A 24,836-nucleotide genomic window follows, 5' to 3' on the forward strand; every position below is an offset into this window, starting at 1 on the left:
TTCTTATTTAATTCTCACCACCCCGGGAGGCAGATGGTATTTATTCCCATTTTACAGATGAGGATAACAAAACTCAGCGAGATTTAAGATCCACACCAGAGTCTGCTCACTCCAAGAGGCTTCCACCATGCGGCTCTCGGTGCTCTCCCCAAGGCTGCGTCTAGGGACCTCATGCTGGGAGCTTGGAATCGGTCATGGTGGGAGCGTTCACATCATGAAAAGCAGCAAATGATAAAAAGGAGGCTCCTCCTCCCCCCAACCCTCATCTACCCTCGTCTTCTTTTTTAAACTGCTGAAGAACAGCTTGTTATATATTTGCTAGTGACTCAGTGGGCAGAGCCAGGATTCAAATATAAGTCTCTCTCCTCCTCAAGCTCACCCACTTCCCAGTTCATCCTGAGGAGTAAATGGGCCCCATCTCTCTCTAACGAAGCACCATCTCTCTGTTGGTGGTAGGTCCTCAGGAAGCCAAATGGCTGGGAGAAGGATGAACACTTGCTTCTCCAGTCTCTTCTGCCTCCTCCTTGGCACCCGAGGAGATGCCCTGATCCAGCTATTAGCAGCAAACACTCATAACACCTTTTCCTTGTCTGTGCTGAGCTTAAAGATGCAACTGAAATTACAAGGGCTGAGTAAGCTGGAGACAGGATTTATGAGGTAATAATAATGTGCTCTCATATATGGTACTTTTCATCTTCAAAGCATTTTATAGCCATTTACTAATTAGTCCTGGGCTGCACTCTGTGTGCAGATACAATGCAGCGATGGGCCGAACTAGCAAGAAGTGTTTAAAAAACACACAGGCAACTGTCGCCCATTTACAAGTGCCACTTGCTTCCGTTGCTGTTGGGGGTGGAGATAAAAATCTCACAAATACTGGTTCTGAGTCCCTGGCATTTGAAGTGGCTACTGTCACCTTCTGTTGTTTGCTTGCCCCTAAGAAAAGCAGCCCAAACCTTCCCTCTGTGCTACTAGGGCTGAAAGTCTTCTCAAAAATCCTATCATCTCCGTGCTCACAAAGCTACACATAGCTCATCACCCTTCACTGGGGAAAAAACCTGTTTGTTTACTCGTGTGCATGTGTGTTTAGTTGCGCAGTCGTGTCTGACTCTTGGTGACCCCATGGACTGTGGCCCACCAAGTTCCTCTGTCCGTGGGATTCTCCAGGCAAGAATGCTGGAATGGGTTGCCATTTCCTACTCCAGGGGATCTTCCCAACCCAGGGATTGAACCTGAGTCTCTTGCATCTCTTGCACTGCAGGCAGATCCTTTACCGCTGAGCCACCAGGGAAGCCCTTGTTTCCTAGAGTTACGGACAAAAGTGAGAAGTGGCACTGGATCTGGAGCATGGGCTGAGTCCCGACTGGCACCGACTAGCTGGTGATCATGGGTAACTCAATTAACCTCTCTGATCTTGTTTCCTCCTCACTTGCTTATTTCACAGGTCTGCTGTAGAGAGATGTGCTGAGATAAAGCACAGATAGCACTTCTGATTGGTCGGGCGTGCTTCACAGATGTGTGGGCTACCATGGACGATCTGGCCAGCCTGAGCCGTCTGCCCAGTACTGGCTGCTGCCACTACTGAATATTTGAAATGCCAAGGGTCCAGGCCATGTGATCGCACCCATCTCATACCTGCCAACCAGCCCCTGCTAGAACTGGAGCTGGAAGCCCCTATTGGTTCTGAAACAAAGTCTGACTCAGTCTACTCTTGGTTCCGTGTGCAGCGAGCCCAATCCATGCCCTCCGTCCTAAGTGACCGTGTCAGGAGTAGGAGAGTGGAGCTTGGCCCACAGCTGGCCTGACGTAGAGGAGGCAGGCAGCTGGCCACAGTCAGGAGACTCCAGTGTGGTCATGACCACCTGCTCAACAGCATCACCTGGGAGTTTTATCAAAATCCAGACACCCAAGCCTCAGCTAACAAGATGTGATTCAGCAGGCTGGCAGTGGGGCCCTGCGCAGTGGTTCTTTAAAAAGCTCCCGGGGTGGTTCTGACTACACAGGGAAGGGACTTACTCAGGGTCACACAGCTGGCTGACAGCAGAGCTGGGGTGCAGACATGGGACACCGGACTGTTCTCTGTCACAGGAATTCCCAAGGCTTCAAGGTGAAGTACTCACATGGTGAAAGATCCCAGAGGAGGGCAGCCCTTCAGCTAGAAGCCAAGCTGAGAGGTCTCTTCTAGTGGTTCCCCTGCCTCCTGAGAACATTCTCGAGTGCTAGAGAACACAGGAAGGAGGGGTGTCTCTCACCAGCCCCCACAGCGGCCCTGAGCTGGCTCCCTTTAAGGTTTACGTGGGCTCCAGGAGCCACAAGAGGAGCTGAGGGAACAGTGAGGGGTCGGGTTCCACCTGTGCAGGCCCTACAGAGGGTGGGAGGCAGGTGAGTTGAAGAAAGGAGCCCAGGCCACGCAGGTCAGCTTGTTTCTCTCGCCTCCATGCCAGGGTCCCACTTCCGGGGCTGAAAGCCCTCAGGGTGGAACCCCACTAAACTAAACTAGACCTTGTCGAGTGGACAAGCTGGCCGTGGCCAGCCTGGGTGTAAGCTCAGGGAAGTCATGTGATGGCTCTCAGCTCCCAGGTTTGCCCTAATTTACTGGCAGTATTTCTTTAGCTTGTGGGCCTTGGTTTTCACTTCTGACCTTAAAGGGAGTAGCAGGGGAGAGGGATTCGGGGGGTGGAAACAGATGACTTCTGAAACCCCACCCGGCTCTGATAATCCACAAATTTAGGTAAGATGGAGCTTGCTCAGGGTGCCTTGCCCAGTCTTGTTCCTGGGTGGCAGCAGAGCTGGCAGGCCTGAGCCCAGGGTTCGCCCACGGGACCCTACCTGTGTCTTCCACGTATAATTCACAGAGTGCTTCATAAGCTCAAACAACTCTCCCAATGGCATCGGGAGGAGGGACAGGAGAAGAGAGATAAATTTCTTGAGGCATTCAACAAGCTTTAATGACTTTAATGACCGCCTCCTGGGTCAGGACGGGCTTTGTACCTGGAGCACACACAGGGGCCTGGAGGCGAGGCTGGTGCTAGAACCTGGTTGTTCCTGAGCGCCAGTCCTGGGCCCGGCTGGGAAGTGGCTGAAACCTTGCCAGCTGGTCAGGCTCATTCAGGCAGCAGCGCTTCTGGAGGACTGTCCAAAATGGGACACACGGGGGTGTGAAACACACAGGCACTCATTTCGGGGGAAAGAGAAAAGCAAAGGTGTGTTTAATCTGAAAACTTAAAAAGAGGTCTCAGAGACAAAGGCTTTGGAATCAGGGTGTGTGCATTCAGGATGTCTTACTTTCCCTGGAAAAATATGGCATCATGATTTGTGACTTTATTTCTTTCAACTAAGAAATATACTGCAGGAAACAAAGAGGGAGCCACCAGAGGCGGGGGCTCTGGGACCCAGGTTCCCGCCAGCCAGCTCAAGTCTGGGTTCCAGTCGTGGAGCAAAGCTGCTGTGTGAGCGAAACGCTGCCATGAAGACATTCCAATGGCTTCCAGGAAGCAGCCCTATGTGCTGACACGCATGTGGACAGAGCAGTCTGGCTGGCCACCTCTCAAGACTGGTGTTTCCTAGAGCTTTCCATTGGCAAACGCTGCCTCCTGGAACTGAGGGACAAAGGTTTTGAAATAAGCCCTGGTGGGAAAAGGGGAGAAAAAAAAATTGTGGTTAGCACAAACAACTTGAAAAAAAAAAGTGCAACTCAGAGCTTTCAACCTAACTCAGAACAGTTGTTATTTATTGTTCATGCATCTTGGGTTGGATTTTCCTTCTCTGCTGATGCAAAGCCTTCTGGATTTTTCCAAGAGAGGTCCATGCAGTTCACTGCCGTGCTCTCTCTCCTGGATGCTTAAAAGGCTTGTATTCAGAACTTCCTGGCTGCCAATCCCCATTAGACATCAGTACTCAGGTTCTGTCTGCCCTTTCCCAGGTTGGGTCCAAGCTACAAGCCAGAGAGTGACCAAGCCAAGCAACCAGTCATTTTCGTGATCTGAAATATCAACAGGGTTGTACTTTTCACTCAGTTGGATCAACTTCATACAGACAAAGACAAGAAAAGAGTGCTGGTCGCTCAGTTGTGTCTGACTCTTTGTGACCCTGTGGATTGTATCTCACCAGGCTCCTCTATCCATGGGATTTACCAGGCAAGAATACCAGAGTGGGTTGCCATTTCCTTCTCCAGGGGATCTTCCCGACCCAGGGATCAAACCCAGGTCTCCTGCGTATAGATAAGCAAGGCCTAATACGAGGAATTTCTAAGTGAACCATGGTCTCCATTTATTTGCAAACATGCTTGTGGTTTGATCTATTGAAAAGAAAATCAGGCTGGGTGTCAGGAGAGCCTTCTCAGACTAGTGACAGGATCTGGGGCGGACCATTTGGTTCTTCTGGCACCCAGATTCGAACCTGTAGAAGCAGACTTTCCATTCAACAGCAGGAGGCTGTGCCTGGCACTGTCTGAAGTGCCAGGGGTTGGGAGATGCTCCAGACATGGCACCCCATGCAGGTGAGCTCAGTTTTGAGGAGCAGCAGACACAGAAGAAATACCGACTCCTGTGGTGCGGGTGCTTACGGAGGTGCCATGAGGCACCAGCCTGGGGCAATCAATGGAGGAGGAGGTGAAGCAGGCATTTTACATGTGTTCCAGGAAAAGACACAGCAGGGCAGAGGCCTGGGAGCACGGGACTGCTGCACGTGAGCTGGGAGCTCAACACTGTTCCAGAGGAGAAAGGGCACGGTGGGAGGCGGAGGGCAGCAAGACGGGGAGGTTGGGGTGGGCACTCTGTGTGCTCCGGGTCCCCCCTCTCTTGCCCCTGATGCCGGTGAGATCAGAGCAGCTGACTTATCCAGCAGTGGCTCCCCCGGACCTGGGACACGAGCTAGATGACCTGTCACCATCGGTACCATAAAGGCCTCAGGTACCTCACCCAAGTCTATGTTATTAATATTTAGGATACAGTCCTAGGAAACTTGGTGCTCCAGGCTCCCAGGACATCAGAAGCACATTAGGAGTCAGGGCGCTCACTTAAAGGCAGAAGGCAGACGTGCTGAAGCTGTGAGAGGCGACGAGGTGATGGCCACCCGTGAGAAAAGAGCAGAGAACCACTCAGGAGTCAAGAAGCTCAAACAGGTGGTTCGATGTTGGGCGAGGAGCCCCACAAACCCAGCAGCCCCAGGGTTGCCACGAGATAGCCACACAGAGCGTCACTGATGACACCTGCCTGATCCCCGCCCGGCAATGCCAAGTCACGGGAAGCCCTCTTTCACATTTCAGGGATTTGCTTAGATTTTTCAGTCCTAGCCTCGGCAGCCTCTCTGCAGTGGCTCCTGCGTCTGGAAGCTACTGCCTGGACTAAACATCCAGACCTGCTCCCTCCCTCCTCTCCCTGCTCCTCCTCACCTCCAGGTGACATGTCTCCTTGGCCTCTTCCAGTCCTGCTCTCTACTCCCCTCGCTTCCTCTCAGGCTTGAAACACCCTCAGCAGAGAACACCTCTCCCCACCCCTGGGACCTGGGTCTCCAGTCCTTCTCTCCCAAACTGCCAGTCTCACATTTCCAACCAGGATATCACGACCTGAACGTCTATCATTCATCCAAGCCAGTGCGTGCCACATGGATGTGTTCATTGCTATTACGCATTTGAAAGTGCGTCGGGCCCTGGTACTTCTGTAACAGAACCCTCACTTTCCACTTCTCCCTAAACCTCTGCAGCGAATTCATCCTGCAGCTTCTTCCTCTTCTTCCCTGGTGTCCCCACACCCTGGGCTCCCTGCCTTGTTACCTGTTACAACACTGCTATTTCTTCCTGGGATGCAAGGCTTCACCTTCCTGTTGCAGGTAAATGAATTCTCTTTGAGCGTGGGTCTGTGTCCCTATCCCAACCAAGACCCTTCATCTGCCCAAACCCGCAGCCTGGAGTGCCGTGATTGTCATCTGCACTTTTCCTCAGTCACATTTTGGGATCATGCCCTGCCCTCACCACTGAGAAGCTAAGAAAGCTGAAGATCCTCTTCCAGAAAACCTACAGATGAGTCATTGTGATGTCACAGGAGATCAGAAGCACATTAAGGAGTCAGGGTGCTCACTTAAAGGCAGATGGCAGACGTGCTGAAGCTGTGAGAGGCAACGAGGGAATGTCCACCCGTGAGAAGAGAGCAATCGGGGGTGTCATAAGCCCCCTGAGGCCCACGCACGGTCCAGACGCCAACCTCCACTCCCACTTCCTCCCGTCTGGCCACCTGCTCTTCCTCACACATGCCATTACCACCCCAGGCCTTTAGTCATGCTCAGGCCAAATGCCCTTGCCTCCATCAAGCCTTCCCTGGTCACCAGAAGGTTCTCTCCCTGAGTGCAGACATTCTCTGTGCTTCTTCTGGGCATGTCTCATGTGTGCACACGGCTTGTGGACTAGGTGGCACTGCCGGCTCCGGAAAGGAGGGAGCAAGTCTCCTTCTCGGTGACCCCACAGGCCTGGCCTGTACGGAGGGCCGGGTGAGGACTTCATGGCTGTAATTAAGGTAACTACTGATGACCACCGGTTTGTGAGAGCAGTTAAAGCAGGTCCCTTGCAGGCTTTTCGGGGTGAAACAGAGCAAGCCCAGAAAGCAGGCAGATGAGACATTTAGACTCTGAGGAAGAAAACTGCAAACGTGTTGTCCATTCTCAAACTTCAGCCTACGCCGACTGTTGGTGAGAAGGATCAACACCCTCCACCATCCTGGTTCCAGCCAATCCGCCACCTTTTCTGAGCCGCAGAACCTTGGAACCCTTGCCCACAATCATCCTTATGGGGAGGAGGACTGCAATGAGGCAGGAGCTGCCCCAGACCTAGAGCCAGGTGGACCAGGCAAGAGACGCCCCAAGTTCTGTTTCCCCAGGGTGAGAAGGGGAGACAAACCCACCCTGATGTGATGCTCTCACAGGACCACGTGTGGGAAGGAAGCTTGTTGACTGGCTGCCGCCACCAGTCGTGAGGGCTGTTCATTCCTTCCCTGTGTTTCACATGCGGCTATCTCCCCAGCAGAATTTGTGTTTGCTGGAGGGGGGCCTGCTGGCCCTTCTTCAGGGGGTCCGGCACCAATGGGCTGCTGCCAACCTCCACTGCATTTGCCTTCCTGCCCAAAGGACACCTGGAGTTAGAGCACTGGGTGGGGTGGAGCCCCTGTTTTAGGTCACAGGTGAGGACACTATAGAGAGAGGCTGTCGGCCCCACAATAGGTGCCGGATGAGGGAGTGGGACTGACTGCTGCTGAAATGGGGCCCTGGGCTCCAGGCTGGGCACCTCTCTCCCGTGCTCTCTCCTCATGCCCGGTGTCACATGGGGCAAATCTGATGAAGCGAATCTCCTCAGCTCAGTTTTTCCTTGGAAAGCTCTGGGGGAAGGGGCCACACCAGTGCAAGCTCCTTCGACAGAAAGGTCTTGGCAAGAGGGAGAAAGCTTTACAGCAAGCTCTTTCCTCCTTCAGAAAATTCTGAATTTTCCTGTTCTGTCCTGGGCTTTCCCTGCCAGGGCAAACTGTGTGACGCCAAGGGGAAGCAGTACGGAGCAGGGCTATTTAAAGGCATGATGCTACCCGCTGTTGTCAGTGAGCGCCTCTCAACACGGAGCCGCACGAAGTCAGCTCGGGGAAAGGGGGAGGAGGGGGAAAATGACAACTGGCTCCCAGCCATTTATATATATTTTTGAAGCATTGTTTTCATTTATTTCAGTTTTTTTTAATCAGAGAAAGTGGAGAGCTGCTCAGAATGTATCACTTGCCAATGGCACTAGTCTGTCACCTTTAAAAAAACTCTTTGACCCAAAGACAAAGTGTGTGGTAAGCTTCAAAAGTGTAAGTGTGTTACAGGGGTGGTGAAGGGAAGGTCTTCTCACATCCCCCTTCACTGGTCAAAAGGACCTGCAGGATAGAGGCCTTGAGTCAGTCAAGCTCCCATTCTACTCACACTGGAAGGGAAATTATTTTTAGACCAGATTAGAGCTAAATATGCCTGAGGATGACATCAGGTTCTGACCCTTTCCACTGACCTCAGTTCCTTCACTCTGGGTTTATAAAATCACAACTTAGTCCATCACAGAGTCTCAGGTCAACAGAATAAAACTTAAAGAACTGACTCCAGGCCGAGGTCTGGTAGGTTTTCCATGAATTGGAAGCAGGATTGGCTCCTGGCCTCAGCTCACAGGCACTGCCAGGAGGGAATTCCCTGAGGTCAGGAATCAGGGTGTTGGGGAGCTCAGTGGGTCTGCTTTTCTGGGTCTGGGGTCCACGAGTAAGTTTCTTCCCTTCTGGGCACCAGATCCCTCATCTTCAAGGCAGGGAGCTGTGCTCGATGATCTCCAAGGCCTCACAGGCTGGAGGCTGTGCAAGATAGGCACTGTGTGTTCTGGAGCCAGCCACACCTGGGCTCAAGGCTTGGCCCTGCTCCTTACTGGCTGTCCCACCTGTGCAAGTGACTCACCTCTTCAGCTTTAATTTCTTCGACTATAAAAGGGGAGCCATAATGCCTACCTTAAAGAGTAATCCTCATGAGGATTAAATGAGATGCTCCAAGTAAGCACTTGGCCTGATGCCTGGCATACTACTTGATCAATAGATGTCAACTATTACCATGGGGACCCAGTTGGGTTTGAGGGGGAAAGACTGAATCCCTGGGAACAGCTAGGGCATGTGTGGCTGCAAAAGAGAAAAACCCTGTGTGGATGGAAAAGTCCCAGATCATCCTTTCCTCTGGGCCTTCTTGGATCACTTTTCACTTATCATATGCGCTCGCAGTTGGAGGCACAGAGATAGTCGGTCTCAGGACTTGACACCAGCCAAAGTTGTCAGGACACTGTGAACCTCTTGAAATGCAGCCCAGAGAGGCTGGAGGTGGACTCATGGTATCTAAGGATGGGCTCTGCAACAGGAGGCACCTGCACCCCTGGCTGGCTTTTGCCTGAGTTCTGGGTGTGCTCTTGTGCACAGTTCTGGTCAAGAGTGTGGTTGGGGGAAGGTGAGCTGTGGGCCTGACAGATGTTTAAGATAATCACGTGGCTCTGGCTACCAGAAGTGGGGGTATCACAGTTGGCCCAGTCCTCGAACAGACCTTTCTCTGTCCAGGACAAGTACTGAAAAGGAGAGGCAGCGGGGTGAACAGAAAGATCCCTGAGCCACGAGGCAGAAGTCATGGGCTCTAGTCCAGGCCTGGCTCCTCACCTCCAAAAGGCAGATGGATACTTGGTCATCTCTAGGTGCCACCCAGTGATGGTTCTGAGAAATCCACGTGACTTTGAGCAAGCCACTTAACCTCTTTGTGTCTTGACCTTCACTGGTTAAATCAAGGCACCAGCCAAGCCCAAGCCTCAAGGCATTGTAAGGACTTGTGGTGCAGGGAGGCAGAGCTCATCATTATCTGGGATGCTTTTTTGCGAACATGGCAGAGCTCCGAACACATGTTCTGGGAACCACAGGCAGTGGTGAGAAGGAGGGACGCTCGTTTCTCTCGGCCATGTCTGCCCTCCCACTGAGCAGAGCTCCAGAGTCAGGGAGCTCAAGCTAAGTCATCAGGGGGTAACAATGCCTGGAAAATCCATCATCTAGGTGCTCCTGGGCAGGGGCTCTGGGGACACTAAGGAGAGTGGGGACAGAGAGCTGTGAGAGGAATCCTCAGAGACCTTGAGATGAAGGCAATTAGGAGCCTTTCTCACCAAAAGGGGTTTTCCCTGCTGGAATTATAAGCCTCGATTTATTCAATGGACCTTTTCAAAAGGACAAAAATCTGTGAAATTAACATCTAAACATTTGAATCAGTACCACTTTAAGAAAATGAAAACAAAAAACAGAGAATAAAAAGTCCCAAGAGGTTGGAGACTCCGGGGAAAGAGGAAGGAAACCCACAAAGCAGATTGAACATTGCTCACAGTACTGCCGCGTGCGGCAGGAGTCATGGTCCCATTTTGCAGGTGAGAAAACAGACGCTGAGCGAGTTCAGTCAAGAGAGCCTCTGATACCAGTCCCACCAGAGCTCGTCTTCCCACGGGAGCACGACCTGACAGAGTAGCCCCTGGGATCTTGCTGCCTTTAGCCTCATTTACTTGGGACCTTTATTTCTGCAGAAGCCTAAACAGCTGCTGTCTTCCGAAATAGGACTCTGAGGTCTCTTTCTGGAATTCCCAAATGCTTTTCTTTGGGCAATCATAAGATGAGCCTTACAATGTTTGCTCAAGTCAGGCCAGTGTGGGGGTGGGTGGGGCAGGGTGGGAGAAGTGGTTCGGGGACACGAACCTCACTGTCAGGAAATCAAAGACACACAAATCAAGTCAGAATTCATTTTTGCAAATAGAGGCGAGTTCCTAAACATCTAAGGCTCCTTTCTTTTTTCGAGTTTTCTTCTGCAGCTGTGACTTCAACTGGCACATGTTTTTAATCAGTCATATGCAAGCTGACTGTGGTCTGAAAATCAAAGCGGTCCTGTAAATAGGGTAAGACAAGTCCCGCTAATCATCCTTGTGGTCTCGCCTTGTCCTCATGGTCCTGAACGGCCATGGTAAAGACTGACTCATCGGGGGTTACTCTCCGGTGACAAAGGGTCATCCTCATAATAGGATCTCTACAAAGAGACCTGGTTCTGCCTCGATGCCCATCACCCCAAGCCCTCCAAAAGCCCCTGTAAAGATGGCCCACCGACTCTGGGCACCTTGGTGAGCAAATGCCTGGCATGATGGGAGCTTAATCTGTAGCTGTGCCCTGCCAGGCCAGCCTGGATTGCTGGTATGGGCTTTAGGAACAAACAAGTGGTTATAACTGGTTCATGTACACAGTCTCCTTAGAGGTGCCAATCCTCAAGCAGGCCTGGTTTGTTTTTAAGGAATCTAAGCTCACAAAGCAAGGAAACTAACCCAAGAGCTGCAAAAAGCTTGATATCACACTGAGAACACGCTCACAGCTTCAGGCAGAGGCCCTCGCTCTCAGCTGGAATCAATCTCCCCTCTGCTGGGTTCCATGGCACACTGGCCTCTAACCTCAGGCCCAGCCATGGTCTGCCTTGAGTTTGAGATGTTTAGATTGGTGTCTAGACTCTGTCTTATACAGCTCGGGCTCCTCGCCCATGAGAAAGCTGGCTGTAGTCTCAGTATGTGTTGAATTAAATAAAATGCTGTTTTACGAGGACAAACAACCAACTGGAATCCATTTCTAGACATCAAAGTATTGGGATGAAATCTGCCTCCTTCTAAATCATAGGGTATTTGTCAATGGGTACTGAAATGATCAAAATTACCTAGTGGTTCTCCCTCCTTCTGAGACTCTCTGAGGAGGCCTTCTGGAGCCTAGCCAGTTCCTCTGGGGCTAAAGCAGCATGCAGCCAGCTTCTGCAACTGCAGGGCCAGTCCTTGCCCAGGAGTGGGGGTGGGGTGGGGGGGAGCTGTAGGTGCCTCTGCCCCCTCAGCATCCCCTGGTGCAGGGTCTGAGGAGGAGGCCATGAGATGGCCAGCTGGCAGGATGGGGGTGGGGGGGGCAGGGTAGTCCTCATGGGCTCCCCCAGCCCCAGGGCTGCCTTCCTCCCTGGGGCTCTAGCTCTGCCCGCATCTGTCTATTCACCCCGCCATGTCCGACCAGAAGCTCCTTAACTGCAAGCCCTCTTGCACATATTCATCCCTCTCTGCAGCCCAGCTTCAAGTCTAGTGCCGACACACTGCAGCTCAACAAACATTTCGCAAACGATGTAATAACCACGTGGTTTATTTAAAGATGTACTTTAGAACAATACAATTTTTTAACAGAAACCTCAGTGGCCGTATACTCCAATCATTATGGGGAAGGGAAAATTAAGGGCTGGAGAAGTTAATGGTTTCCTCTCACAAGGCCTAGCTCTTCTCTGGAAGCCCCTTGAGGGCAGAATTTGGTGATGGTTCATCCCTAGTGCCCCATGGTGCTCACCGTCCATAGGCCTCACAGGCAGGAATGAACGAATGAATGGCTGTCCCCAGGGGCTGTCCTGAAGCTCCAGAGCTGGTAGGTAGAATCTGAGCCCGTCCTCCCTATCTCCTTACTCTCCGGCTGATGCTCTTTCCACTGTGAACCTGATGAGACACTGGGAAGAGGAGCCGACAGTGTGGCCACAGAGAAAGGCTGGCCCCCATCTACCCGGGAGGCGGGGGCGGGCAAGCTGTGATGACCTAGTGCACCTGGCTGTGCTAAGCTTAGGCCAGATAGTGGGTGGAGGGGGCTAAGGACTGTGGTGCTCCCTGAAGCCTGGGACCCCAGAGCAGAGCTACTCTCTGTGTCCACTTTGTTGCCCTATTTGCGCCTACATCTGACGTATCTCAAGTGGTAGGTGCCATGGCAACGGGCATCTCAAGTTGTCTGCTCACTCTGCCTGGGGCTGTGTGGGCAGGAGCCCAGCACTGGCTCTGCCGATGGCCAGGCAGATGCCTGTGGAGAGTGCTGGGATCGTCCGCAGGCCCTGTCGGGAGGAGGGCTACTCATGCAGCTCACCTGTGCTGGGCCGCTGAGGGGAAGCCAGCTGCCTGTCTGATGGTAGTGAGTCACCTCAGGATCACAGACAACCCTCTCCCCCTTAGTCAGCAAGAGGGGAAAAACCAAAGAACTGCCCACAGAGAGGAAGTGCCCAGGGTCCTGGTGGAGCTGACCATGGCAGCGTGCGGGGGACGGTGTTTTCAGGCTTCCACTCAGCATCACCAGGCATCAGCTGGCACAGGGGAGAACTGGACCCCAAAGGAACACTTAGGATGTCAACTCCTTGGAGCATGAACGATTCTCTTCCTTTCCAGAGAGTCTCTCTGGGGCTTTTAAGTGTTGTTTGCCTGGTTGTAAATTTGGTTTCTCCCACTAGACTCGCAGCATTTAGAGGACGAAGCTCTGTCTTCCATAGCTGCCTGGGCCCCTGTCTACTGGCTTGTGAAGGCACCTCCTGGTCACGCCAATACTCTGGGTGTTTGCCCTCCTAGTTGGGTGCTCACAGATACCCCTTGAAGATCTGAGGGAGGGACAGCAAGGAGGGCTATGGTCCCTCTTCTTTTCAGGCTAATCCCCTGGTCCAGCAGCTAAAATGATATTTCCAGACATCTGGGCTCCCAGATAGAAACGCAGCAATTCCAGAAAGTGAGCTATGGTGGCTTGATGCTGAGATGTGAGCGTGGTTCCTGGGGAACGAGGTTGGCGGTGCCACTCCAGCTGCTAGGGGTGTATGCTGCCTCTACAAGGGCTTGCCACAAAACAAACAATGAAAGCTATTTTTGTTTTTTGCTTTAAAAAAAAAAAAGTGAAAATCCTTTTTGGATGTCTTTGGGTCACTGAAAACAGGCACTAATGTAGGCCTTTTGTAAAAGCGAAGGGCATAAAGTGAACTTTCCAGAAGAGGGGGACGCCTATATCTCCATTTCTGCCCATGAGAAACCTATGACTTAGAGAAGCCAAGTAGTTTTCTAAGATCACACTGCTAACAGGTGGCAATGCTGCTCGACTCCAGAGTGCACATACTTTGCACACCGCCAGGATTTCCAGTGGAAAGAGTGCTGGTGGCTAAGCACAGAGCCGAGGCCTCCACGTCCGCGTCTGCTGTGTGACGCTGACTCACGCCTCTGTTTCCTCATCCACACAATGAAGGCGTGGAAGAGACGATTTCTAAATTTCTTTGATTTGGTGATCCTCCCCTCCCAAACATCATTTTAGGATCTTTTATTCTCCTTCATTAAAAGTCCATAATACTGGAATTGCCAATGGCCCAGTAATGAATGCCGAGGGCTGCTTACTGCTAACTCCCATTACACCTGCGTCTGTTTCCTCCATCCTGTAAGTCTGTGTGTCCGGAGGTGCTGACTGGTATCCTTAGCTCTCATCTAGGAACATGCGTTGGGTGACTTTCCAGTAGAATTATGACCGTGATAACAAGGGATGGAAGGGAGGAACTAGACCTCCCGCTCCCTTGCCCATCTTGTTCCTGGAAGTATCAACACATCCTATGGAAGAATGAGGCCTAGTCCGACTGTCCGGAGAAGAAAAGGCACCTGCAATCCCCATAAGGGCACAGGAGGCACCAGAAATGTTCTCCAAATTATGAGCCCCAGAAGAGCAAAGGTACCAGAAGGTTCCTTTAACAGTAACGTCTGTGGGCTTCTGAAAACTCTCCAGAGCTGTTCAGAAGTGATGTGACTGTAAAATGCTATACAGTGGGAGGGATTACTACCCTGACATAATTAAGTATGAGTTGTGATCCTGGCTCTTGCTATGTGACCGTGGATGAGCCACTTCACTTCTCTGGGTCCCAGATGCCTCATCTGGAAAGTGAGGGGATAGCCTCTGCGTTTACTTCCAGGTCTAATATACAGTTATCCTGTGGAACCTGCCACAGGAGGCTGGTTGCAGGACCCTCTCGGATACTAAAATCCAAGGATGCTCGAGTCCCTTATAGGAAGTGGTACACTAGTTGGCCCTCCATATCTTTGGATTCTGCAGCCTTGGATTCAACCAACTCTGGTTTCTTATCCTCCACTGGTTGAATCTGTGGGTATGGAATGTACAAATGTGGAAATCTGACTGAATTTGCTTACAATTTATGGACATATTCCCATATACTTTAAATCACCTGTAGGTTACTTATATACCTAATACAATGTAAATACTAATATAAATGCTATGTACATAGTTGCTGGTGGTTGGCAAATCCAAACTTTGCTTTTTGAAGTTTTTGGAGTTTTTTCCGCCAAATATTTTAAAATATTTTCTGGATGTGGAACCCACAGATATGAAGGGCCGACTGTACTATTATCCATTATTATTATTATTGCTTTGGTATCAATCCAAGCACTTTAGCCAGAGACAGTTTCTTTAGTGGAAGCAGTAATTTAATAAATGACCTCTCCCTGGGCTTTGCTCAAGGGGTTCCCTCAAGAGCCTTAATAAGCACCATCAAAGGCATGACAAGAGGTTTCTATCTATCTCTCTTTTGTCTCCAGATCTGACTTAGGACTCCAAGAATGGAGGCCAGCATTCATCTGTCAGACTAGCAGACAACCAGACATTCACTCACTCATGGCGAGCTCTTGTACTCCACAAGGGCTGTTTCCTGCAGGGGCAAGGGACCCTCAGGAGACACACGGGCCCTGAACTCCCAGACAGACTGCTGCCTGCTCAGCCTGGGTGGGAGTTGGGTGGTTTCACTTCACAGTCAGGGGCTAAGCCCTCCTCCGCCCACTGTTTCTTCCTGCTATTCCTCTGAAGCAACTAGAGCAAACTTGCTGCCTGGAACTGACTTTCTTTGCTGCTCAGAGCTATGCCAGCGTATTATCCAGCAGGCCAGACGTCTGTCTAGCACTTTTAATGACAATAATAATAATTTGCATTTATATAAGGTCTTTCATCGGAGAATCTTAAAGTGTTTCACAAACAATAATTAATTCCCCTTGGCAATTCTGGGAGCCAGCTAAGTAGGAGTCCCTTTGCTTTGCAGGCGAAGGGTACTTTCCTGAACCACGCAACACTTTTTGAGGGCCTCCATATCTACTGAAAACTTAACCACCCTCAAGGCCTGGCATAAGCATCAGGCCCTCTGCGGAGCCTGCAGCACTGAACAGTTATGATGGTCTTCCTTCTCCTGAACTGGAATTTGTCCCCTGGGAACCCCCACCCACAGAGTCTACTTTTGCCTTCTGGAACAAAACAATTCCAACTAAACTGTCTGGGGTTGCTGGCTGCTGTCCCTTGTACACATGTTGTCTACTTCTATAGTCACCCTTGGGTGGAGCTTGGTGGCTCAGTGTTACCAAGGTTCAGGGAGGCCTTGTGAACTCAGTGGTGGAGCTCAGTCAAGGCCTCCCCCGTGTGCTCTGAGTTCCAGGGCCAGGCTGACTTCCTGGGCAGGAATTCCCTGGATGTTGCTGGCTCTGGAGTTGTGTGTGCTAAGTTGCTAAGTCGTGTCCGACTCTGTGCGACGCTATGAACTGTAGCCTGCCAGGTTCCTCTGTCCTTGGGATTCTCCAGGCAGGAATACTGGAGCGGGTTGTCATGCCCTCCTCCAGCTGGAGCCCTGGGTCTGTCCATCTTTAAACACAGTTCCTTAGTTGTTTCCCGCTGTGGTGTAAACACGGGAGGCTTCCTGTGTTCATTTCTGGGGGCTGCACCTCACTGACCCAGAAATACCCTAAACTTCTGTTGAATGACTGAATGACAATGAATGAATAGTCTTTCCTAGATCGATCATCTTAAATCTAGACAATACCTGGATTGGTTTTTGGAGACCAAGCCAGACAATGATCTCTTTAGTTCTTTTTTCTTTAAAATCCTTTTTCAGAATAAATACTCGGTGTTACATTTGAGAAAAGGAATCATTGACTGCTCAACTGAAAACCCACATGAAGACAACGAGCTCCATGACCCTCCTGCTCTCCCAGGACTTAAGAGGCAAGGGAGGCCTCAGCACTGGGAGGCTGGGCAGAGGGGTAAATGGAATCCTTTGCTAAGTTGATTTCAAACAGCTAGATCTTCTAGGGAAACCAACAGCTCCCTGGGGTGACTTCTGGGTCCTTACTGGTAGCTTTAAGCCTGAAAAGACAGCCACCCTCCCTTGGCGGCCAAGAGTGCATTGTTTGGGTGAGATTTTTCTCACAGTGGCTTGCCATGGAAGGAATTCCGAGCATGCATCGAAGGCTGTTGTTTTCCTAAAACCTGCGCCCTTGTGAACAGAGATTTGGCTTGTGGTGATAGAGCCTCATTTTGCCCTGATTTCACATGGTCCCCACTTATACTGGCCTAGAATGGGGTGGGGGTGGTCGGTTTTGGCTTGGATTTGGCCTAGCTCATTGATCTGAGGGAAGCTTGGGAGGAGAAAAGTGGGCTAGAGAGGGGATCTGCTCGTGTCATTCTGTGGCAAGGGAACATCTGGGATCACTGGGAACTGAATTCTAACGTGGGTCAGTCACTCGGTGGCTGTGTGTCTCGGGGAAGTCATACTTAACCTCTCTGAGTCTCTGCGTGTTTCTCTCTGATGAAGCCAGAGAGAAACTGTTAAGCAACAGTGTCAGGTACACAGTCAGAATTCACACCCGAGTAGTTTCCTTTCCTCCCACTCTTCCCTCCCATCACCTAGCTGAGGAACTCCCATTTCACTCGATTTTAACACACATGTGTTGAATAGCTCCTATTTACGGGAGGGCCTGGAATACCTGGGGCACTGCCTGAAAATGCCTGCTCCTAGTAGGCATTTCGAAGGCAATGGCACCCCACTCCAGTATTCTTGCCTGGAAAATCCCATGGACGGAGGAGCCTGGTAGGCTGCAGTCTATGGGGTCGCTAGGAGTCGGACACGACTGAGTGACTTCACTTTCACTTTTCCTTTTCATGCATTGGAGAAGGAAATGGCAACCCACTCCACTGTTCTTGCCTGGAGAATCCCAGAGACAGGGGAGCCTGGTGGGCTGCTGTCTGTGGGGTCGCACAGAGTCAGACACGACTGAAGCAACTTAGCAGCAGCAGTAGGCATTTAATAGTTACTGGATAAGTAAATGAACTAACTCGATCCTTAGTATTTTACAGTTTATATTGTGTTTTTAAAAATAACCCCATTTTAATCCAAGAAACAGTCCTGTGTATGAAATAGATAGTTTTGCTCTGCTCCCACTGTACACATGAAGAGGCAGGCTGGGAGAGAGCAGATAACCTACCCAGGGTCAGGTGCGTGGCAAAGGCAGAGTGAGGTTCAGACATGAGCCAGGGCCCTGCGGCAGCACACTGTCAGCTCCAAGGGCCCTCTGTAGTCACAGGCTTGGAGTGGGATGAGCATGGCTCTAGGGCACCCATGTTCCACTAGAAGGGCCCTGCTGAGTGCTGCTCCCCACCCCATATCTGGTCATAACATCTGCAGCTAAAAGTGCTGGGGATCATCACATATCTGGTGACTTGGAAAAGTAAAAATTTTAAATTGGGAACACTTCCTAACTGGGAGACTTCTTTCTTTTCAGCCCTGAGGCTCTGGTCCGCAACTAGGTACAGGGCTATTCTCTTGGGTCAACTTCATGGGCTCCCACCGTCTCCCCACGGGGTGCAGCAGCACTGATGCCCACACTCCACCCGTTCTCCCCTCCACTGCATCTTTCCTGCACACAGAGAGAAGCGCTCTGGTCCACAGGACTCTGTTCCTTAGCACAGCATTCCACACTGGCAAGGGGCTCAGAACAGCGACAAACTACATTCCTTCTTATTCCCAGGAGCCTTTTAAGAACCAAGAAAGGGGACCGGAAGTAGATATTGGGTCTTTGGCTACTCTGGGCTCCCAGGCTTTCTTCCCAATCCTCTAGCCTTGAACTATCTGCTGGGAACTGCTGATAGACGCAAAATGAAAAGGGTAGGTTAGGGATCTTTCAAAATTTGCCCACATGGCCGGCTCAATACAATTTCCAACGTGAGCTGAGAGGTGGAAACCAGATCTGACCGCAAAGTTGTCTCACCCACAGGGAGTGCATAACAGCCTTCTCAAACCACGCCAACAACACACCCTGCAGAGGAGGGTGGCCTGGCACAATGTCGTCACTGTGCACCCTGGGCTACATGTAACCCAGAGCCCAGGGGGTGAGGTCAGTTCTTACTGCTGTGAGCTCGTCTGTTCTGGCCCTCTTAGCACATTTCTTTGTGCTGCCAGCGTATTACCTCTGAGATGTAACTCTGGAAAATTGTGTGCATTCCTTGAGCTGAGCCAGTTTTAGGTCAGAAGTTGGCAAAGAAGAGCCAGGCTGTGGCTCTCCAAAGTACCAGATCGGGGCCCCTGGTGCAGCTGTGGGGGGACCACATCTCTGTGCTCCCTGTCCCGATGCTTTCGGCCACCCTGCTCCATAGCACTGCTGAGCGAGTGGGTATTAATGGACATGCAGAGGTCCAGCCCAGGCTGCTGTGGTCTCAAAAACCAAAGTCAAGCAGAGTTGACCTGTTTTTGGCCAGCAAGCCCCCGTGAGAGGAACCCCTGCCCCACCCCGCCTAGACGTCAGAGACGCCAGGTAGCAGGAGTGGCTGCTACATTAGGCAGTGCAGTGTCTGTCCTGCAAAAGAAGTCTGGCCAAGGGGCCAAGTGGAGGCTGAAATTCAGCCCCTGCCCACTTGCTAGTTTACCCAGGGCTAGATGCCAAGAGAAAGGGGCAAGGTTTTCTTACTCAAAGCTGTTAGCCAAGCCTGCACCAACCCAAAGGGGCATTTTTTTCTAGTTCGTACAAAAGTTCTTTCTAGGCTAGGGTGGCCTGATAGGAGGACCATGCAGCTCTGTGCCTGGGATCCCCTATTATGCACTGGCAATGTGGGTATGGAATGCATGTCACTGGGATGCAAATTTTGTGTTGGCCTCTTGTTTGGACTGGCACCGAGGGAAGAAGATTAAAAAGATTAGTTCTTCCCTAGTCTCTGCATTTTTCAAGGCTTCTTCCTGTTTTTCTAGCCACGGCCACCAACCTACCTCACCACTTTGAGCTATTCCTGCCCCCATCTCACGGCTCAGACTCAGACAGGCAAACACAAACAGCGGGTGGGGTGGGTCTGGGCAGCCACACAGGTTCTCAAGGCAGCACTGGCTCCCTTTCCTGCCATAGTTATCAAGCAAACAAATCTTCATTTTCTTCCATGTGGGTACAAACGGGTGTCCTACCTTGAACCATGCCACTGAATGCAATCAGATCTACCCCAGCTTTGGTGTCTTTTTACCAAAATTGATGGACACCAAAGATGCCAGACCAATAAACAAATACAGACACACAGCAAAATAAACTAAAAACAAAGCAAAATAAGTCCCAACCTTTTGCATTGTAACTACTGCAGGGAAGAGAGAAGTCCCTTCTAGTTAGCCCCTTATTAGTTACTTCAGGAGTTCTTGTTATAAAAGAAAAAAAAAAACTGCTATGAGTTCAAAAGTCATAAAAAGTTGGATTAGAAAACCCTAAAGGTCAACTAATCCAGGGATCAGCAAGTTTTTCTGTAAAGGGCCAGATAGCAAGTATTTTCAGCTTTGCTGACCATATACCCTGTCTACAATTCAACTCTGCCCTTGGAGTGATAGCTGCCATGAGCAAAATGAAGATAAATGGGCGGGGCTATGTTCCAATAAAACTTTATTTATGAAAACAAGCAGTTGGCAAAATTCACCCTCTGGCTATTGTTTGTCAAGGGCTTCCTAGGTGGCTCAGTGGTAAAGAATCCGCCTGTCAATACAGGAGACTCGGGTTCGATCCCTGGGTTGAGAAGATCCCATGGACAAGGAAATGGCAATCCAGTCCAGTATTTTTGCCTGGGAAATCCCATTGACAGAGGAGTCTGGTGGGCTATAGTTCATGGGGTCGCAAAAGAAGACGGATATGACTTGGTGACTAGACAACAACAAACTGTTTGCCAGTACTTTATCCAGTCCAATCCCTCTATTTGCAGAATAGAAGTGAAGTGGTTCCTTCCCACTCACAGGACCCACCTGAGACCATCTAAAACCAAGACCCCCCGGGAGAAGAGATGCTGCTGTCTCACTGCCATCGGTGTGGAAGCCCAAAGTTGCCACCGGGATAACTGGAGATTCTGACTCACACGCTCAACTTCAGGAAAGAGGACCAAAACACAAGTGGAAAATCACAGGTTGAAATCTAATGGGACTGGGAAAGACAACCCATATTTCAAGCTCTGCTTGCAGAGATGTAACCATCGGTTAAATCCTCATAAGTTTATGTTGCTAACGTTCATTCATCACTTAAACTCAGGCACCGTCTTAAATCTCTCTGGTGAAGGGCTGGGGAAAAAAACGGGAAACAAGGACCTGGCAAGCTACCGGCCCTAGTCTGTGAACAATATGAGAAGAAAACAGCAACTTCATTTTTTCCAGTCAGCAGCCAGTCAAACATCAAACAGTACAGAAATGGTCAGAGAGGACAAACCCTCTCGTCCAGGGCCGAGAACAGGTTGTTTTGGCTGTCAAGCATTTTCAAAACAAGTTTTCTTGGTCTCATGACAGGTTGTGGCAAGAACAAGAAAATAAAAAGAGTGGAAGATCCCATGATCACCGCTCCGGGCTTCCACGTGGGCTGGCTCTGCCTGCACCGTCAGGTCCGCTTTCAGAGTGTGCAGATAAAGCTGGTCTTAGGGCTAATACCACCTCGCCAGTGACACCACTGAACAGAGGGCGTCCTCTAAGAACTCTCTGGCAGCCAGATCATCATTCCAGTCTCGGGGGGACAGGTCAAAGGCACTCTTAAGCTCAGGAGTGCTGTACTGCTCCAACCTACGCCCTGCTTTATTTTAATTTTCACCTCCTGTTATGTGGACAAATTACTCCTCTGAAACTGAGGTTAAAAGCTCTCTGCTTTGAGGTGGATTTTTCCATCTCAACCACAGAACTACTTGATCAGGGTGGGGCAAAGGGATCAGCAAGGAGGCACTGTTGGGGCGGGCCAAGATCAAGCTGGTCTAGAAAGTGCCATGAGCTCTCTACCATCTTGCTCTTAAGGGTGGCAAGCATGAAGCTGAGCATGGCAGTGCTGAAGGACACACGACTGAGTTGACATCTGGAGATGAGAGTTATCAAGTCATCCAGAGAAAACATTGCCAAGTCCGCCAAACAAGTGTGTGGGGAGTTCTCAGACCCCCTGATTTATTACAGAAGAATGCAAGGCAGCAGACCCAGACTGAAGTTCAGACTCCAATTCTGGATAGCTGTGTGACCTTGAGCAAAGCACTTCCCTTCACTGGGTCTTCTTTACTTCACCTGCTGTAAGGCAGCTGGATCATCCTCCAAGCTCCAGTTCTGCAGTCCCTAGACTTCCCAGAGTAAGGAGCATCCAGTCGGTTACCATCACGCCTGCTCTGGCTGTTTCAAGTTAGTCACATCACAGGAGCAGCTACAGTCCCCACTTTTAGCAATGTTCCTAGAAGAACCTCTGTGAAGAGGGCTTGCCCTTATTTCACGAGACAAGTTACTAGACCACAAAGGCTGTCTTTATTCTGCCAACTGTCTCTGAGAATGTTCAGAAGAAAGAGGGCTGAGGAGATGTGAAGGCTGGTATAAGACATCCTACACCCCGCCCCCCACCTCTGCTCCCACCCCAAAGACACACAGCAGGACCTGTCAGCATTTACTGTCTCTACCCAGGAAATGATTTGAAGGCACAGCCAAAGTCTTGCTGAGCCTTTATTACCAGAGGGAGAGGACTAGAAAATGGGTGAGTCCTCCTCCCCAAGTCAGTGGACAGACTGTTCAATTGATTCTTGAGCTGTCCCTTCACATAGGATGCCCACATCAATTTAAATTTCAACTAAACTTCAAATAACGTTTTAATATAAGTATATCCTAAATATTGCAAGGGATATACTTATACTAAGGTATTTGTTGTTTCTATAGAATTCAAATTTACCTGGGCAACTTGTATTTTCAATTGCTGTAACTGGAGCCCCTAACTTGGAGAGTAGGACTGGGTCTTTGGGCATTGAGGCGGCAAAGGAAAGGCAAAAGGGCCCAGGACAAGGATTCCTTTATAGGAATGGACATGTGTGACCACAGATCTCCGTTTTCACTGCTTTCCTTATTATTTGCAAGGCAAGGAGGATCTATTGTGATCCTATGCCAAGGTAGGTCACCATATCAGTATGTAATTTGCTGATTTAAGGAAAATCTTATTGCCTACAGAAAAGAGAATCAAGTGTCTTAGCACAGCAGTTAATAACAAGTTACCATTAATTGCACACAACAATAACCCAGACATTTTACAATCATTTTCCCATTTTACATCCACAGCGACTTCCCTGGTGGTCCAGTGACTGAGAATCCACATGCCAGTGCAGGGGACACAGATTTAATCCCTGCTCTGGCAAGAGTCCACATGCCACAGAGCAACTAAGCCCGCGTGCTGCAAGTCCTGAAGCCTACGTGCCTAGCGCCTGTGCTCTGCAACAAGAGATGCCACTGCAATCAGAAGCCCATGCGCCACAATGAAGAGTAGGCCCCGTTCACCACAACTAGAGAAAGCCCACACAGCAATGAAGACCCGAAACAAACACCAAAAAACATCCACGGCCCCCTGTGAGAGAGGACTGTCACCCTCCTGCACAGATGAGAAAACCAACATCCACAGAGGTGACAAAATGCCGCAGAAAGTGGCAGAACCAGGATGTGAATCCTGGTTGGGTGAGCCCAGAGCACACATTCTCTCCACCTTGCAGAACTCTGCTATCTGCCTCTTTTCTTTCTTTTTCTCCTGCCTCAGCTACTGCAGCCCTCCTCAAAGCAGACTGGCCTACCTGGAACCCCTGTACTTCCCGGCCTCTGAGCATCATCTGGCTGGAGCGTCCTCTCTCCATCTCTGCACATCAGCTCCTGTCCAACCTCTGACCTCCAGTGCCAGCCACTTCAATCTCAGGAGACAGACACCATCTCCTTCCTCTGGACTCCCAACTGTGCCGACGGTGTTTCACCTGCACATTGCACAGGCTGCTGCCTGGTAAGTCATTTATGAAGAAACTTCAGCTCAGAAAGCTGGTCCAGTGAAGGCAGACTGCATCCCATGCATCACTTAACATGGTGCCTGACGCCTACTTTGAATTCAATAAAACATCTGCTCAATGAATAAACAAATGGGAAGAGTGCTGGTGATCTGGACAGAACCTAACCTAAACGTCTGCCACTACAGATCCATGCTATGGCTCACCAAACCTGAGCGAGCACCCGGAAGCTCTGCAGTTCCAAACAGACAGCTGAGCTCAGCTGTCTGGCAATTTGGGGATACCTCAGGCAATCAGTTTGTGGAAGAGTGGCCGGGCGTTATAAGAGCAGAATATCAGTCTAAAAGTTGGGAAACCCAAACTATATCCTCAGATCCTACACTATGTCACACTATGACCTAGTGGACAAGCCATTTCACTTTGCGGGGCGTCAGCTTTACCATGTGTAAAATGGGTGTAAGGGCAGTACCTGTCTCACAGGGTTGTTATGAGAGCCACAGTGTTAAAATATCAATACATAAGCTGTTAACAGCTGTGCCGCTGTACTTGATGTATATTTGTTATTATCATCATCTATAAGATGATCAGGACCGACTGAATGATCAATCCATTATCACCTATTCTGACAAAGAAACAATATAATCTTGCCTTTACATACATGTTCCCATTAATTTCACTTTTTTGGCAACTCAAATAATGACAATTTAAGGGTTATCTCATCCCAAAAATGATCAATAACAGAAAATTTTGTTTTTCTAAATTTGAGTTTTAGAGGAGCTACAGAGCTTCCTGCTTTGCATTCTGACTTGTACTCAATATACTGAGGAATTAATGCCATGGATGCCCCATCTCTGGAATGGAATCTCACCCCGTGATGGACCATTCCAAAAATCAATCAGCAAGCTTTGTAGTTGGGATTCTACACGACAGGTAGATGAGTTTCAGCACCTGGAGGGCAGCGACCTGTGCGTGTGTGTGTGTGTGTGTGTGTGTGTGTGTGTGTGCTGTCCCCAGGGCCTTGCACTCTGTATATCCAGTTGACCCTTGAAGTATACAGGTTAAACTGTGAGGGTTCACTTAACCATGGATATTTTTCAACTGTAAATTCCACAGTCTGTGGTTGGTTGAATCCGTGGATGCAGAGAAACTCTGGATACAGAGAGTCGACTGTAAGTTGACCTTGCATTGTTTGAGGGTCAACTGTAGTGTATATAGCTCTTAACTGTTTGCTGAATGACTTACTAGCAATACTAGCAATAACTTCACTGCAGAAGCCATTGCTGCATTTGATTCTTACAATCACAGTTGCCCTAAAGCCCGTTTTCTCCACGCCATGGCATCTCTACCTGGCAACTCAGCCCTGATCATCCAGGGCACAAAAGGAAGCAAACCATTTTTTTT

At 50.1% G+C, this 24,836-nt stretch overlaps 1 protein-coding gene across 5 annotated transcripts in view; it reads right to left on the minus strand.

Moving 5' to 3' along the window:
* Positions 1-2,939: 2,939 nt before the first annotated feature.
* Positions 2,940-24,836, minus strand: part of BABAM2 (BRISC and BRCA1 A complex member 2) — a 478,108-nt gene continuing 456,211 nt past the window's right edge. For 4 of the 5 annotated variants that reach the window (XM_027555768.1, XM_027555767.1, XM_027555772.1 and 1 more), the window contains one exon: positions 2,940-3,627. In XM_027555768.1, coding sequence (XP_027411569.1) covers positions 3,564-3,627 — 64 coding nt within the window. In that variant the 3' untranslated portion in view covers positions 2,940-3,563. The remainder of the gene's footprint in view (positions 3,628-24,836) is intronic. The other variant, XM_027555770.1, reaches the window with a different exon arrangement.

Source organism: Bos indicus x Bos taurus, chromosome 11, assembly GCF_003369695.1.
Source record: "Bos indicus x Bos taurus breed Angus x Brahman F1 hybrid chromosome 11, Bos_hybrid_MaternalHap_v2.0, whole genome shotgun sequence".
Taxonomy (NCBI): domain Eukaryota; kingdom Metazoa; phylum Chordata; class Mammalia; order Artiodactyla; family Bovidae; genus Bos; species Bos indicus x Bos taurus.